The sequence below is a fragment of the Bos indicus x Bos taurus genome, chromosome 27 (assembly GCF_003369695.1).
Source record: "Bos indicus x Bos taurus breed Angus x Brahman F1 hybrid chromosome 27, Bos_hybrid_MaternalHap_v2.0, whole genome shotgun sequence".
Taxonomy (NCBI): Eukaryota; Metazoa; Chordata; class Mammalia; order Artiodactyla; family Bovidae; genus Bos; species Bos indicus x Bos taurus.
In genome coordinates this window covers 16,141,152-16,159,098 of record NC_040102.1, presented here as the reverse complement: position 1 = coordinate 16,159,098, position 17,947 = coordinate 16,141,152, and the positions used below count along the sequence as shown (strand labels likewise).

At 40.5% G+C, this 17,947-nt stretch overlaps 1 protein-coding gene across 5 annotated transcripts; it reads right to left on the bottom strand.

The window, feature by feature from the left end:
- Window positions 1–5,440: 5,440 nt before the first annotated feature.
- On the bottom strand, window positions 5,441–17,075 carry TLR3 (toll like receptor 3). 5 transcript variants are annotated; one of them, XM_027529985.1, is made up of 5 exons: window positions 16,680–17,075; window positions 13,737–14,188; window positions 12,043–12,234; window positions 7,318–9,167; window positions 5,441–6,275 (listed from the first exon to the last, which is right to left on the bottom strand). In XM_027529985.1, exons 2-5 carry the CDS (start codon window positions 14,178–14,180, stop codon window positions 6,047–6,049), a joined length of 2,715 nt encoding a protein of 904 aa, XP_027385786.1. In that variant the 5' UTR covers window positions 14,181–14,188; window positions 16,680–17,075; the 3' UTR covers window positions 5,441–6,046. The 5 variants fall into 5 exon arrangements, with proteins under 5 accessions (XP_027385786.1, XP_027385785.1, XP_027385787.1 ...); XM_027529984.1 differs by having other exon boundaries at window positions 16,690–17,075; XM_027529986.1 differs by lacking the exon at window positions 16,680–17,075 and adding an exon at window positions 16,124–16,654.
- Window positions 17,076–17,947: the final 872 nt, after the last annotated feature.

Here is a 17,947-nt window from a genome sequence, read left to right as displayed (position 1 = left end):
CCAATAACCTGATTTCTAAAATGGGCTAGTGATTGAGAATCTGCCAGCCAGTGCAGGGGACACAGGTTCAATCCCTGTTCCGGGAAGATCCTGTATGCCGTGGGCAAATAACCTGTGGACCCCAACTACTGGAGCCTGTGGGAAGCCACTGCAAAGAGAAACCTGCACGCTGGAACTAGAGAGTAGCCCCTGCTCGCCACAACTAGAGGAAGCAATGATGACCCAGCCCCAAATACATAAATAAACAAAAATGAATGATAAAAAGAACCTATTCGAGAGATTAACCAGAACTTCTGTTTCCTAACCTCAGTCCTGGACCATCCCTGAAATACTACCTTCCCTCTGTAGACTCTGCTATCCTGTCCAGAACTCGCCTGGTGTCCCCTAGGGAGTGTGGATCTGGTGGTAGGCAGGGGTGTTCCTCTCTCTTCTGGGCGAGGGTTGATCTTGGGAGCACACGCCCTTTAAGGCCAGGGAATGTTGTGAGCCGCCAGAGATAAGTTACATCAGGAGAGGCTGCAGAATCACTGTTATCAGGAAGTCTAGAGGGATCCTCTGTTTCTTACCACTGCTTAGGTAACCGAGTCTCTCTGAGGAAGGACAATCTCATTTGACCCAGTGTTTATCCCAGTCAAGGCTGCTTCACACCAAAGCAGAACAGCTCTTTAAATCCCCCTGCACCGAAGGGTTATCTTCAGCAAATGAGTGGAGAAGAGTCTCTGATCTGAGAGTCCCCTCTGAGGCCACAGCCAAGACAAAGCCCTTTTTTCGACCAGGGCTTTGGGTTTGTACAGATGCCTGCATCAGTAACAGTGGGTCCTAAGGTTGCCCCTCCTGTGACTCCTCCCAGGCATTCCTGGTGTTCAGGAGCCTGAGCCCGTTCTGTCCAAGAGTACCTGATCTAAGACAAAGTTCTATAACTCATCCTACGGAGGAGGCATGTTTAGGAAGCTTGTAAGTTTCAAGGGTTAGGTCTCTTCAGAGGAGATACTGGCCCCAGATAGCTGAGGTGCACATCAAAGGAATGATTTCAGTGATCCCAGACTCTTGCATCTTCCCATGCATACTGTTCAATCGTTCAGTCGTGTCTGACTCTGCAACCACACGGACTGTCGCCCTCCAAGCTCCTCTGTCCACGAGATTTCCCAGCAAGATAACTATTGTGGATTGCCATTTCCTTCCCAGGGGACCTTCCCAACCCAGGGATTGAACCCTGGTCTCCTGATTGGCAGGGAGATTCTTTACTGCTGAGCCACCTGGGAAGCCCATAGACGGAAAAGCCCTACATTTCTTAACTTGAGATATCTGATTTTCTTTAATTAACAAGTATCTTTTGACGTTCAGACTACCCTGTCTTTGTCGTAAAACTTCTCTGAAACCCGGCTCCTCCCTTCACCTCCTCAGAGCAGTTCTCTCAGGGTTACTCGAGGTGCTGCTTCCCAGGCTTGAAGTTCTAAAAATTCCCACCGAATAAAACACGACTCAACTTATAGGTTGTGAATATTTTTTAACTCGACACCTGCTTTAGTTAATCTCCATCCAGGAGTCTGTTTTCTGGGGAACTGACTTAAGATAAAAGTGAGCTAAGAATTCAGAACAGGTTTCCCAGGAATTCTCACACAGAACTGGAAACGTTTTTCCATCACTGAAAAGTGCCATGACCCCTCCCTCTTGACTGTTTGTTAAGCTGGTGGGGGAAAGTCACAGAACCAGTTATTCCCCTGAACAATAATTTGGATTGAAACTTGGTTGCAAGAGCTAAGACTGGCTGATGTATCACCTGGTGTACTTAGTGCCTAGTGATCAATTGATTATCATGCTTTGCTATTTTAATACAGATTTATATATTTATCGGAAAAAATAAACGCTTCAAATCCCCTTGTGTTATGTGAGAGTAAGTCTGGCTTGTGTGGACTGTGAAGTTATAAGTTATTCTCCTCTGTTCAATGAGGTGTCATGTAAATCGAAGTCACAGGCCCCAAGAGGGAATTTTATGATAATTTCTCATTTGTCTATAGAAATCCACCAAGTTACAACTTCAAAATACCGTAAGCACTTCCCTGGTGGTTCAGTGGCTAAGACACTGAGTACCCTATGCAGGGGACCCAGGTTCCATCCCTGCTCAGGGAACCAGATGCCCGAATGCCACAACAAAAGACCCTGCGTGCTGCAACTTAGACCAGGCACAGCTACATAAAAATAAATATAAGAGACAAGCAAAACCAAAACAAACACAAAATACCTAACCCCTTAAATCTAAGCTCTTCTGCTATGCCCTCGGCAATATGCTTCCATCCTCTGCATACCCTGACTATCTTCCAGCACCAAGCCATGTCTCCCTCCTTCCCTTCCATCTTACAATTCATTCTGCCATCTTCCTTGTCACTCGCCAAAATCCTTCCTTGGCCAGGTCCATCTCTGAGCATCCCTTCCCACCTCAACTCCTATTGCCCCATTTCCTACAGTGCATCTCAGACCCAACTGTACCCCACAGTGCTTAGCATGGGGTTAGGCACATATTGGAGAAGGAAATGTCAATCCACTCCAGCATTCTTGCCTGGAGAATCCCATGGACAGAGAAGCCTACACTCCATGGGGTCCCAAAGAGTCGGACATGACTTAGTGACTAATTACAGGCATGTGTAGCTAGCTCTTCAGTGAATATGATTTTTAAATAGCTATATTAATGTTTAATTTTCATACCCAAAATTTACCTGTTTTAAGTGTATGATTCAGTGATTTTTAGTAAATTTACAGTGTTGTGCAATCATTAACCTCAATCCAATTTCAGGACATTTTCACCACCCCCAAAATATCTCTGATGCCCACTGTCTCTAGGGTTGGCAAGAAACTTATTTTGAGCTCTTCATTTGAAACATCTTTACATTTTCTCAGGATGGCCATCAGTTACTACTGAGACCCTTTTACAAATAATCCAAGGTAGTATTTTAAAAAGTAAACATTGTTAAGTAAATGGTGTTGAAAACCTCTCGTTCTCACAAATGGATTGCGCCTACTTCTTACTGCAACCTAAAAGGTGTCATTTTTAAATCTCAATACCTAGGTTTATTTCAAACTCCATGTTGTTGATTCAGCTGGATTCTGTTCTGAAAGTGAAAATGGGAAGGAGTTGGGGTGAATGGCTTACATGATGACATCCTGAGCACATTCAGACAAGTCAGTTCAACTGTGGAAATTAGGTCAGACAAACATTCTTTTCTGTACTCCCTTTGTCTTAAACCCAAGGGGGATGGACTCCCCCGAGAACAATTAGAAAGGTCAATCTGCAGAAGAACCGGCTGCTGCTTCCTGTGTAGGTCAAACACAAGTCAAGGCTTATACCTTTTATTAGTTATATTTATATTCAGTTAAACTGGTCATCCCTTGTACAGCCTAACCTCATAAATATTAAGCAACTTCTAAAAAATGACATTTGAACTCAATTTAAATTGTGCCCCTGTGATCAATGACTTCATAAACAAAGAAGAGAGAAAACGCAATATTACTTCCTGCTTTGCTTTTCACAAACTGATAATATATTGATAAATTCATAATAGTGAAAGTGAAAGTGAAGTCACTCAGTCGTGTCTGACTCTTTGCGACCCCATGGACTGCAGCCCACCAGGCTCCTCCATCCATGGGATTTTCCAGGCAAGAGTACTGGAGTGGGGTGCCACTGCCTTCTCCGGGAACTTACTTTAGAGTCATTTAAAAGAGAAAAAATTTTGGTAGCCTGAAAAATCACTAAATTGAAGTATTTAAAAGTGTTTTGAAGTTGTTACATTTTGTAAAAGTTTGTGAATATAACTTTGTCCAGCTCCAGCAGCCAGACCTCAAAATGTTTCAATGAGGTTGGGAGTATTGATAACATACAAAGTGCATCAAGAAAAAAGCAGTTGTGATTTTTATTTTATGATGCCAAAATAAAACAGGGTTCTTTCACAGATGGGCTTCCCTTGTGGCTCAGCTGGTGAAGAATCTGCCTGCTATTTGGGAGACCTGGGTTCAACCCCTGGGTTGGAAGATCCCCTGGAGAAGGGAAAGGCTATCCACTCCAGTGTTCTGGCCTGGAAAATTCCATGGACTATACAGTCCATGGAGTCGCAAGAGTCGGACATGACTGAGTGACTTTCACTTTCACTTTTCACCATTAGAAAACAAATCTTTACAAAAAACAATAAAACTAACATCTCAAGCATAAGGGTGGCATATAAATGTAAGAGTGAAAATGAATTCTCCATATACTCATGTTGCTGTAGAGTTCTTCAGAACCAGCAGTACAGCGAGTGTACTTTATTTAGGATTACATGAACCTACCCTGTCCTATTTAATAGTTCTGTGTGTGTATATATACATATTAATATGAAATATAGAATATTTAAATCAAATCTCCAAAATGTGACATCTCACATGCTTCCTAAATTCAGCAGACAAATGAGTGCTTCAGATACAGAAAGTATCTCAGCATGATCATTTCAACTCTCCCTTATATTTGAATACCAGAACTATAAAGGTTTAAAAAAGCTATTCACGTCAATTTCCAATAATTAGACCCTTTTTAAATTGTAAAATGAAAGTAAAACAAAACAATTATAAGAGTAACTTGTACACAGGATACTTTTTAAATGGTTATAATAATATAGTCTACATGAATATATTATACCACAATCATCATCACTAATGATATATAAATAGTTCAGTTCAGCTCAGTAGATCAGCTGTGTCCAACTCTTTGCAACCCCATGGATTGCAGTGCGCCAGGCCTCCCTGTCCATCACCAACTCCCAGAGCTTGCTCAAATTCGTGTCTATTGAGTCGGTGATGCCATCCAACCATCTCATCCTCTGTCATCCCCTTCTCCTCCTGCCTTCAATCTTTCCCAGCATCAGGGTCTTTTCAAATGAGTCAGGTAGGAATAGTTAACATTTTGTTAATCACTATAATTTTCAAGATTGGCAGGCAGAAAATCCCAGTGGAACCAAGTGAATTAGCCAGGGCCATCTCCTGAGTCTGTGACCAGGGTAAGACAATATTTTGTTTCCACAAAGCCAATCTACTAATTAACCTTTGGGAAGTAAGCCTTCCTGAAACACTTGTAAGCAAAAGAATTGTTTCTTCTAATGCCTCAGAAATCCAAATATCAGGAAACATAAGTATTCATTAAAAGATTCATTGTATTAAGTAATCAAAATGAAGAATAAATGTTTTTCGTCCTGAGTATATGGGATTCCCAGGTGGCACAGTAGTAAAGAATCCGCCTGCCAAGTCAGGAGGTACAAGAGACACGGGTTTGCTCCCTGAGTCAGGAAGATCCCCTGGAGAAGGAAATGGCAACTCACTCCAGTATTCTTGCCTGGGAAATCCCATGGACTGAAGATCCCAGCCACGAGGTCAAAAAGAGTCAGACACCCAACTCAGCAACTGAGCACACACACATGTGTATACTAAAATGTAATTTAATATTTAATAAAATCAACACTGCAACAGGCACCACTAAAACACAAAGTTTTCAATTAAAAAATTGCTGTAATTAAACTTTTAAAAATATAGGTGTACGTTTTACCCTTTCACAACTGAAATAGCATTGTACCCATTAAAAGTCATATTTTATTCTGAGTGCATCCAGAAAAAAAATAAATATATTTATCACAAACCCTTATATACCTCTAACTTTTCTTAAAAGTCATATTTTATTCTGAGTGCATCCAGAAAAAAAATAACAGATATATTTATCACAAACCCTCATATACCTCTAACTTTTCTTTAAATTGAGGACTATTTCAAAACTGTTTTCATAGGCCTCAGTAACCTGTGTGTTCATTAGTAAAAGATATTCTTATATGTTTATTTTGGGTCAGATTATGTCAATTGGTAACAAAAGGCCTGAAATAGGGAGACATATTTCCATAGAAGAGACATAGTGGTGATATTCTTACTTATGAATATGAATTAACAGATTTATGTTATTGTCAAGGAAAATGTAAATTTACCATGGAACTTTTTTAAATTAGGAAACTTACTCCTTTAATTCAGTCTTTAAATAAATTTAATGTGCTGAATTTCTGGACCCAAGTGCTACTTTCAATTTATGATGAAAAGCATTTACCCGTTCTTTCTGAACCGGCCAATTCAAGATGCAATGAGATTTAAACATCCCTCTTCGCAAACAGAGTGCATGGTTCAGTTTATAATCCGGAATCTCCTCAAGAAAGATCAATATAATGGAATCCAGATTTTGTTCAATAGCTTGCTGAACTGCATGGTGAACCTTGAATCTAAGTTAAAAACATTATTAAGTCATACATCAATACACAGTTTTTAACAGCCCAACACTCTAAAATCTAACATTCTCCTTGTAATTAACTTTAGTCTTGTCACTAAAACCCAGGTTATGTTTCTTCTTAATTTTATTTTTAAAATACTTTGAGTTGTGAGTAATAACGTTGCTGCTGCTGCTAAGTTGCTTCAGTCGTGTCCAACTCTGTGCGACCCCATAGACGGTAGCCCACCAGGCTCCCCCGTCCCTGGGATTCTCCAGGCAAGAACACTGGAGTGGGTTGCCATTTCCTTCTTCAATGTATGAAAGTGGGAAGTGAAAGTGAAGTCACTCAGTCATGTCCGACTCTTAGCTACCCTGTGGACTGCAGCCTACCAGCCTCCTCCGTCCATGGGATTTTCCAGGCAAGAGTACTGGAGTGGGGTGCCATTGCCTTCTCCGGAGTAATAATGTTAGTAATATTTAAAAGCTCAATTCAGGGGCTTTCCTGGTGGTTCAGGGACTTCCTTAAGGACTCAGCCGCCTGTAATATGGGACGGGCAGTTTGATCCCTGGGTTGGGAAAATCCCCTGGAGAAGGGAATGGCTACCCACTCCAGAATTCTTGCCTGGAGAATTCCATGGACTGTAGAGTCCATGGGGTCGCAAATGGTCGGATAGGACTGAGCAACTTTCACTTTCCTTCTGGTAGTTCAGAGGCTTCCCTGGCGGCTCAGTGGTAAAGACTCCACCTGCCAGTGCAGTGGACATGGGTTTGATCCCTGGTGGGGGAACTAAAGAGTTGGACATGCCTGAAGTGACTGAGCAAGCATGCACGAGGGAGCTAGGATCCCACTTGCTGCAGAGAAACTAGGCCCACATGCCACCAATTGCTGAGCCCATGGGCCACCTAGAGAGCCCATGCACCCCTTTAATGCATGAACAGTCCCGACTGCCGCAACTAAAACTGGACACAGCCAAATCAATAAAATAAAATTAAAACAAAATAAAAGCTCAGTTTAAAGATAAGAATACATTTCAAATGTCATAGTGTTCACCTACCTTTTGCATAGTGGATCTTTCAATAGATTCTGTGTTACAACGAAAATAATTTTTCTGCTCCTTCTGATGCTGTTCACAATTGCTTCAAGTTCAAGGACACCTGCCTCAAAGTCCCTTTCTTCCAGACAAAATCTGAGAGTATGATCTTCTTCCTCCATTGGGGAGAAGTGCTTCCAGACCCAATCCCTATCTTTATAGGCATGAATTATATATGCTGCATATTCAAACTGCTCTGCTCTGTCTATTTCTTTGAAACCGAGAACTCGATGCACTGAAACATTCCAATAAAAAGATATCCTCCAGCCTTCAAAATGGATGAGCAGTACAATAAAGATAAAAATCAAAAGGATATTGATGTTAATCATGAAAAGGAGTTCAAATGGGGCGCTGTCTTTGCAGGGCGATACATCGAAAAGCATTACTGGGTAACCATGGTATTGGGGCGGAGTGTTGCAGAGGTAATGGTTCGACAGTTCAGAGATGTTGGTGTGGGTAATATTAATCCAATTAACAAACCAGGCAATGCTTTCACAGGTACAATCAAATGGATTAAAACGCATATCTAAATAACTCAGGTTTCTGAACGCTGGCCCAAAAACAGTCTTTTGAACAGATGTTATGAGGTTCTTCTGAAGGCTTAATGACTTCAGTGACACTTGATTATCAAAGACAGATTGTGGAAGGATATTTAAATTATTCATTCCTAAATCAATACTCTTCAATTCACGTAAGTCCTTGAAGGCTTCCACTGGGATCTCATCAAAGCCATTAGACCCTAAGTTAAGGATGTGGAGGTGAAAAAGGCCCTTCAGAAACTGAACAGGGCCGCCAGGGTTGGCATGCTTCCAGAGCCGAGCTAAGTTGTTATGCTGCAAGTCCAGAATTTCTAGTTTCTCAAGACCCTTCAGCAACTCGTCATTTATGTTGGCTATGTTGTTGTTGCTTAGATCCAGAATGACCAGGTTCGGAAGAGGGCGAAAAGGCGAAGGGGAGCAGTCCACATTTTTCAGGGCCACCCTTCGGAGCATCAGTCTTTGAAGGCTTGGAACTGAGGTGAAAGAGTTGGTGGTCAGCTCTAGGTATTTGTTGTAGGAAAGGTAGATTTCGACAATATTGTCTAGGCCTCTCCATTCCTGGCCTGTGAGTTCTTGCCCAATCTCATTAAGGCCGAGGTCAAGGACCTCCAGGTGCCCCAACCAAGAAAAAGCACCACTCTGAATTTTTGAGATTTTATTTTTGGTTAGGTTGAGTAGGAGCAGAGGACAACCAGCGAGCGATAGAAATGTCTCATTTGTTAAAGTCCGCAAACTTGAGAAGGAGTTGGAGAGACTTAAAAATTTCAGCCTCACCAATCCCGTGAAAGTATTTCTTTTTATGCCTGGAAAGTTGTTATCGTCCATGTTGAGGTACTCCAAACATTTTAGCCACTGAAAGGAAAAATCGTCAATCTTGGGGAGCGAAGTCAGTGAAATGCTTTGTCTAGTAAAAGACCGTCTCAAGTCCAGGCGTCTCAAGTTGGAAAGCCCATAAAAAGAGCGAGAAGACAAATGCTCTATGTTATTATACTCCAGAGAGAGGTATTCGAGATGTGGAAGCCAGGCAAAGGAGTCATTACCCATCACACGTAAGGAGTTACGGGAAAGGTCCAGCGTGGTGAGATTCGTCTGCTTCAGTCCATCGAAGGTCGTGTGGCTGATTGTGTCCAGCTGGTTGCTGCTCAGGGACAGATTCTCAATGCTTGTGTTTGACAGTTCCAAGCAGAGCTTCTCTGTGAGACTGGGGCTCAGCTTGGCATTGTTCAGAGAGAGGCCAGATAATTCTCCAAGGGCATGAAAACACCCAGGAGAGAACTAAGAGTGGGATGGAAGAAGAGGTTAGTATTGAAAACACAGCAGCCTGTATGACCTTTGGAAAACAGGCACAGTTCTTTACTCAATTTCCTTTCCTCTCTCACCACCTCCTCCGGGTTTTCACTCCATCCCTCTCTCTCCCAGCTCCTTCCTCTGTGCCTGGGTCACCCGCCTCCTGCTCCAGCCTGTACTTCCATGGTCACTGGCCACTACTCAGCACCCACATCTTGGCCTCCCTGCCACTTCTTCAGAGGGTCTTCCCTGATCTCCCAGACTAGGTTAAGTGGCATCCCTGGTGGTTCAGACAGTAAAGAATCTGCCTGCAATGCAAGAGACCTGGGTTTGATCCCTGGGTGGGCAAGATCCCCTGGAGAAGAGAATGGCAACCCACTCCAGTATTCCTGGAGAATCCCATGGACAGAGGAGCCTGGTGGGCTACAGTCCAAGGGGTTACAAATAGTTGGACACGACTGAGTGGCTAACACACACACTTAGCCCTTTTATTTCACCACACTGAGTATAACTGTAATTAGTAAACTCTTTGCAAAGTAAGCTCTGGGGCAGATGCTGTTTCTGTCTTGGTGATCACTGCTCTCAGTGAACACCCCGGAATGAACGAGCGGACTTTATTACCACCCATTGACCGAAGTGTTCACTGACAGGCACTTTCCCTTCTGTGACTCTGAGCTCCATTGACACTCTCTGTTTTTCCAACAAGTTTTCTCCTGACTATTTCATTATTCTGTTTCCATCTGTCTTCTGCTCTACCCCCCAGTCCCTCACTGGAAGCCTTGGCTGCCCTGGGACTCAGTGCTGGAACAAGAGGGCAGAAGGCAGGAGAGAAGGAATCCAGAGAGGATAGATCAAGTCTACCGGGAGTGCAAAGAGGCTCTGGTTTCTAGCATGTCACTTCTGTGACCTTAGGGCTAATGGAAGAAATAACAAAGACATGGAAGAAAGTGTGCTTTATCATAAGTGAGTCAAAATACAAAACAGGAAAATGATTAGATTCAGTTTAGTCGCTCAGTCGTGTCCGACTCGTTGCGACCCAATGAACCGCAGCACACCAGGCCTCCCTGTCCATCACCAACTGCTGGAGTCCACCCAAACCCATGTCCATTGAGTCAGTGATGCCATCCAACCATCTCATCCTCTGTCACTCCCCTCTCCTCCTGCCCTCAATCTTTCCCAGCATCAGGGTCTTTAATTAATTAAGGGTCAGATTAATTAAGGTAAATCTATATGATAGGGTTATTTTTCTGTCACTAAAATGAAATTTTTGAATAACTCTTAATGACATGGAGGATACTCATGACATGATATTAATTTTAAAAGGCAGGATGCACCATCATCCTCAGAGAAGCAATACAGCACAGCTGGGAAGAGTACATGCCCTAGTCTAACACTTGCAGAAACTCAGCTCTGTTACCAGCCCATCACCTGAGATTCTGGGTAAGTTCCTTAACTTTTCCTCATCTCAATTTACTCTTTTTTTTTTTTTTAAGTTATTTATTTATTTGGCTGTGCCAGGACTTAGTTGTGGCATGCAAACTCTTAGTTGCATCACGTGGAATCTAGTTCCTTGACCAAAGATTGAATCTGGGCCCCTTGCACTGAGAGTGTTGCGTCTTAGCCACTAGATCGCCAGGGGAAGTCCCTCAATTTACTCCTGTGTAAAACCACGATAAGCATAAGTTAGTTACAGAACTGTATAAAATTAGGCTGTATTCCTTTGCTAATCACCTGAAACTATCACAACATTGTTAATCGGCTATATCCCAATACAAAATAAGGTTCATAAAAAAAGAACTTGTCACAATGCCTGACACATAAGTACTGTATGAATTTCAGTTGCTCTCTTGTTATTTCTTTTATTACATGGAGAAAAGCTGGATACAAACATATCCAAATTCTAACACTGGTTGCCTTGGATCGTGGGGATTTGGATGATTTTTTTCCCTCATTACTTAACATCTTTTACATTTATTTATTTACATATTTCTACAATAAATGTTCTAAACAAAAAAATGCTGTTCAAAACGAACACGAATAGCTTGAGTAAGATATTTAATTATTATCTCAGGATAATTTCATTCACAGTCTCTTTTTTTATCTGAAAAATCAACATAGCTTTAAAAAATTTGGTTTTGCTTAGAATTCCCGATACTCTTCTTCTTGGTTTGTAAAGGAATAAAATACAGACATACCTGTATGCAAAAATCATTAGCAAATTGATGGTCATAGACCCCCCAAAAAAGGTTAGGTTTACTCTGTTATAGGAAGATGTTTGTAAAAATATAATGCAAGGTATCATTTATCGAGAACTTCCTACATGCCAGAAACTGCTAAATTCTTCCCCACACAGCCCTATGGGGAAGTGTAATTACTATATCCATTTTAGATTTAGGGAACTGAAGTAGACGGAACTTGAATCATTTGCCCAATTACATAATTGTTAACAGATAAAGCCCAGACAGGGAGTCAGCTAACCCAACTCTAAAGTCTGTGCTCTTAACCATCATACTATTATTAACTTTTCCAGGACTTCTGTACAAGAGGTAGCATTATTTCCACTTTATAGGCAAGGAAATTAGACCAAGAAAAGTATGTAAGTTCCCCAAGGCCAAAGTTCTGGTCTGTAGTGGACCCTCCACTTCTTTTTGACAGCACAGCCCCAGATTCTGGATTCTAATAGCTACCAAACTCACTTTCTTGTGAGGCTGATGGCAATGGCCCAAAGCAGTATGTGTGAAGGATTTCTGGAAAACATGACAAAGGTTATCATCCCTTCCTCATCTCTAGCTTTAGATTCTCATCCATATGAAACAATTAGGGTGTGCCCACACTGAAAAGTACAAAGGAATTTTTACCTTACCTCTTTGATTTGATTTGATGACAACTCTAATCTTTTTAAAGAAGAATTGCCAAGGAAATCAAATTCTTCTGGTGTTAGTGAAGAAATTTTATTATTTGATAATAGAAGCTCTTGGAGGTTCTCCAGTTGGAGCTGAGTTCCTAATTTAGTAGATGATAAGCCATTATGAGAGAGGTCTAATTTGATTAAATTCTGAGGAGGAAAAAAAATATGTATGTAAGTTATAGTCTTGGCATCAAAAATGGTTCTTCTAAATGTACATGCATCTTAGAAATAACTGGACAGCAAAATAGCACATCTCAATTATTCTCTAGAAAACTGTAGGAGTAGTAAGAAATCCTGATTGTTACTGAAAACACCATTGCTACAAAGATGAATTTCTTAATTCAAAGAATTTACTTCTCTTCCAAAATATAAGGACAAGTTTTATTTGTCATGATGTAAAGAATATTCTTAATAAGCATTTTACTTATTTATAATAAGCTTTCATTTATGATGTAGGAAATATTCATGTCGCTTATCAAGTAAATAGTCATGCATTAGTCTTGAATCTAAACAACAGAAAAAAAGTTGAAGAAACAGCGTCTTAAGAGGCATGAAGAGAATGTTACTGGCCACGAAATTTTAAAAGGATTTTTATATTGAGAAATATTGGTGGTTGTGTAAATTTTGCATCCTGACTAGTACAGAATACTAATTTTTATTTGTTTCGTCTGTGCTTTGGGATGTTTTACCATTTCGTGCTACTTTTGAATATGTAAACTTCCACTCAGGTAAAACATAAGGAAAAGCTGATACATGTTAGGGCAAAGTCTTATGTAATGTCTATTAATAGCATAAGCCTTCAATTTATGTTTTAAAAATAAAAATAACATCTTGCAAGCAATTAACCAGATTTTGAGGTCTTTGAGTCCAAAGACATTTCTTCCACATCAACATCAGGCATGACAAGAAAGCATTTCAAGTCTCCAGCTATCCAATGAATCATTTTATAAATATGTCTAAGCGTATTAAATGTGTTCATTATTCTTGGTATCTAAGGCCAAGGGATGCTCAGTTTTTTTGTTAGCCCACAAAATGAAGAAAACAAAGAGTTCTGAAAATAACCTTGATATAAAAAAGCACTTAATAATTGCCTCAGATTTAGCATACATTTTGCATGGATTTACAATTCAAGCAAAGTGCTGACAAGAAAAAGGTGGTAGCCATTGGATAAGCAATACTGTAGAAGATTTCATAAATCAAAAGGAGATAATTTTTAGTTGAACAATTTGCTTTATAATGGGTCAATTTGTTAACTTTATTTAAATCAGATTTTGGACTCGACACTTTTTCATCCCTGCAGATGCTAAATCAGCAGTACTGAGAGTTTATTTGCCTTTCATCATGGGATATTCTGATTCATCTCCACATCTTGTATCTAAGTTCTGTTTCAAGTGGAAGGATGCAAGAGAGGAGAGTTCTTTATAATTAAGATTGAAACTGACTTAAGACAGTATTTGCTCTTTTGAAAATATTTCCAATCATAATGGCCATATTTGAGTGTGGGGTACCCCTCTTCCCATTTATGTAGATCAGACTTCTCATTCTTCACCTCGATAGCTACAAAGTCTAATGATGCATAAACGACTTGAAAACAATATTTGATAATATATTTTTCATTTCTTACATGAAAATGTTCATTTCCTTCTTACCTTCAGGTTTTTAAAGGGATCGTTTTTAATTTTTTGGATTGAGTTGGACATTAGATGGAGTTCAGTCAAATTCATGCAGAAGATAAAGGTTTTATCAGAAAGCTGAGATATCTCATTGTGTTGGAGGTTCAAAATTTCCAACCAAGGGAGACTTTGACACAGTTCTGGCTCCAGCTTTGAGATGGAGTTAAATCCCCCATCCAAGATAGTAAGTTGGCTGTATCTCGTAAAATTGGCAGGTGGCAATCTTCTGAGTTGATTATGGGTGAGATTCAACACAGTTATGTTTGTTGGGAGGTCATCAGGTATTTGCGTCAACTTCAGATGACTGCAATCAGCTACTTCATGTCTAACAGTACATTTGTGGGCAGAAGATGTACACAGTATCCAACAGGTCAACAGTCCCGAAAAGAAGTGGATATGATAAGGCAAAGGTCTGCTCATGCTTTTGCCTTATAAAGAAAAGCATAGACATAATGGACAGCATTAATAACATACGCTTTCATATTCATTGGTTTATTCCTTGTAATAATATGCAACCAAACGTGACTATGTGTCCTCTTGATACTCATAACATTTATGATAAACAAGTATGTTTTATACAAATAATACATCAAGTGGACTGAATCAGCACAAAAAACTCACAAATGGAACCCACAAACTCTCCCCTTCCCTGGTGACTCAGTGGTGAAGAACCTGCCTCCAATATGAGAGACCTGGGTTTGATACCTCGGTCAGGAAGATCTCCTGGAGGAGGGCATGGCAACCCACTCCAGTATTCTTGCCTGGAGAATCCCCATGGACAGAGGAGCCTGGCAGGATACAGTCCATGGGGTCACAAGGAGTCGGACACAGCTGAGCGACTAAGTGAAGCACACGGCACAGTTGCAAACTTCCAAGGTGAACCTCTTAACAGCTTCTACTTTTAATTCTCATGGTCACTTACACAAACCTGAATGATATCCTTATGTTTCCATTTCTTTATTTCCAGACATTAAGTAGTTTCTTCCCACACCCCAAAAAATAAGGAACTTAATTATATTCTTTCCTCATCCTCTTCACATTTCTCATTAGTTATTTTTTATTTCATTTAATCTATTGTTACATTTCTCATTTTAAAACCTATTCCTAAAACTCTTCTCCTAGTACCATAAGGGTAGGACCTCTATTTACCAGTTCATAGGCACAGTCCCTGGAGAAGGCAATGGCACCCCACTCCAGCACTCTTGCCTGGAAAATCCCATGGATGGAGGAGGCTGGTAGGCTGCAGTCCACGGGGTAGCTAAGATTCAGACAAGACTCAGCGACTTCACTTTCACTTTTCACTTTCCTGCATTGGAGAAGGAAATGGCGACCCACTCCAGTGTTCTTGCCTGGAGAATCCCGGGGATGGGGGAGCCTGGTGGGCTGCCGTCTATGGGGTCACTCAGAGTCGGACACGACTGAAGCGACTTAGCAGCAGCAGCAGCAGCTGCAGGCACAGTCCCCGAAATACACTCCCCTCCTTGTCTAGGTGACATTTACTGCTTCCAGAAGGGCAACAGCTAGAGATCAGAATTACTGAGAAGGATTAAGCCATTTATAAAACATGTAAGGACTGAAAGACATTCCCAGATCTGGAGATAACACTTCATCTGCTAGAAAAGACTCTCCAAATGCCAGGCAGGGTGAGTGAAAAAGGAAAAATACACATACTCTTATGAAACTTCAGAATTGTGATCACTCACCAAAAACGTCCTAAAACTCTCTAAGGAGAACATATATGATCCATTACTTCCACAGGAAAGAGATCCTGATGGCTACAAAGCTTTTCACCAGCAACATAAGTCACTAGAAAACAATAGTGATAAGCTTTCAAAACATTCATGGGGAATAATTTTGAACCTCAAATTTCATGTCAGGCTGAACAATTAAAGATAAGGGGAAAAAGCATTTTGAGATATGCACAGACTCCATAAGTTTATAACTAAGCAACCTACATAAAGGACTTTAATTCTAGAATGTACTTCGGTAAAACAAACAAAAACACAGCGAGAGAATGAGATGAGAATGAAGAGCTGATGTTTCATGAGATGTAATAGAAACAAAGAAAGGCTGAAAGAGATGAAAAGTAGATTCACTGAGCCTTGCAATTTTGGAAAACCTAGGATTATACATTTCTTTTTCCAAGTGAAAGACAATAATGTTTGGGACATGGCGTCTGGAGCCAGGCTGCTTAATCCTTATTTATAGTTTGGCTTGTACAGTTTGGTTTGTAAATTCACAACATTTTCCCCTAAATTTACGCAGACACACATTAACATGTAATCCTACTTGAAAATTTGGAGCCAACTTCCCCAAACCAGTACTGCCCGAGGCTGATCAACCCACATTTACTCATTTCTGACCTTTCTACACGTCTGGACATTGTTCCATGTCTCATCTTCTTCCATTTTCCTTTTTAGGCCGAAGAAAGCTGTTTACTCACTCCTAGGAAAGCCTGAATGTTTTCTCATAGTCAGATTCACTATCGAATGTCAGCCCCTATCTCCTCTCCAGCCAACAAAACTGAGAAAAGGAGGTAAGTTCTTTAAAGCTCAGAAGGCTTTGTATCTTTAAGAAAAGATATGATTTTTTGTTTGTTTTAAGAAGGCGGGTGCAAAATGATTTCTATCACTTCCTCAGTGTGCTTTCCCACTACAGAACATCACAAAGAAAAAGAATACCACACAAAATGTTTCATCACGTTAATTAGAAATTGCTGCTGTCACTTGCTCTCTGTGTTACCATACACTTCTCCCCACTCCTTCACCCTCTCCCCTTTCCTCTGTTCTCCTTGTTGAATGATTCTGACTCCACTTCAAGCACCAGATCAAATAAAGACCAAAGAATGTTCAAACCAATGTAATTCTAGCTTTACCCAACATGAGAGCTCCTATCCCAGTAAGAATGTAAAAAATGTATCTTCACTTACTGTGACGACAGGTGACCGTTCCTTTTTTCATTAGTCCAAATCCAGTTCGTTTTCATGTGGGGAATGTGCTGCAGTTTTGAAAGTGAAACTAAAGTTAAAAAAAAAAAAAAAAGCTTTTCTACTTAGTACATTCAAAAGAAAAACATCACAGTCTCAGAAGTGTTTTCTATTGCTTCTTAAAAATGTCTTCTTTTTCCTTTTCCATGTACAGTCCCTTCGGTTTTATTAAAAGGGTCACAGACACAATGACAGAGAATGTTGAAAGAATTAAGACTTCACCCTTTCATATGAGCAGAGCTAATACTCTAGAGGTTGATGAATATCTGACTGAGAGTGAATTCCTCTATTTTTTTTTTTTTTCAAACTGAAGTCTGATGCATGGCTGTCAGAAATCTAGTAGAATGTGATTAGAGGAACAGAAAAAACCCTCAGTCCCTAATTAAAGCTAAGTACTTTCACTTCTCTTATCTCACTTTATCTTTTCAGCAACCTTGGAAGGCAAATAATGTAGAAATTAACCTTTTGATGAAAGAGACCAAGTTTCACAGTAGAGGAAAACCTGGCTTTGGCAAAGCCACGAGCCAGTCCTAACTCATTCTGTTCCACTTTACATGGTCAGACTCTGTTAGGGAACAAATAGACACATCAAAAGAAAATTCAGATTCGCTATTTAGTTATCAATTAGCTTTACTGACTTCAACTAGTGTAAGGAATATGCTTGTCAAAAAAATGAACACATCTTTTTCATTGTTAATGTAACATGATACGATTAATTTTTTTTTAATTACTCAATTTTTTTTTAGAGTTGGGAGGTAAGTTTGCTTGGGGGTAAAATGAGAAATGCAGCCCGGGAGATAGCATTTTAGATAGCTCTGAGAAACTATTCAGAGGAGGCAAGAGGAGGAACTAGGATATATGGGAGTTTTCCAACCAAGTGCAGGTAGTCAGGAGTATCAATTCAATCACTAATTAAAGAAACCATCATTAATTAAAGAAACCAGACTTCCTGGTTTCTCAGGACTTCCCTGGTGGCTCAGATGGTAAAGAATCCACTTGCAATGCAGGAGACCCCTGGGTTGGGAAGAACCCCTGGAGAAGGTAATGGCAACCCACTCCAGTATTCTTGCCTGGGGAACTCCATGGGAGAGGAGCCTGGTGGGCTACAGTCCATGGGGTCACAAAGAGTCAGACAGGACTGAGTGTCTAACACTTTTCAAGGAATTTAGCACCTTTTTATGTATAGGAAGATGCAAGAGTC

What these genes read in the sequence shown, in the direction of transcription:
- TLR3 (XM_027529984.1), bottom strand. Translation starts at nt 16,720, where the DNA reads ATGAAAAAAGGAACGGTCACCTGTCGTCACA. An exon ending in AACGGTCACCTGTCGTCACA is followed by an intron (nt 14,189 to 16,689) that starts GTAAGTGAAGAT and finishes TTTCTTTATAAG; the next exon opens with GCAAAAGCATGAGCAGACCT. An exon ending in CATCAAATCAAATCAAAGAG is followed by an intron (nt 9,168 to 12,042) that starts GTAAGGTAAAAA and finishes TCCCACTCTTAG; the next exon opens with TTCTCTCCTGGGTGTTTTCA.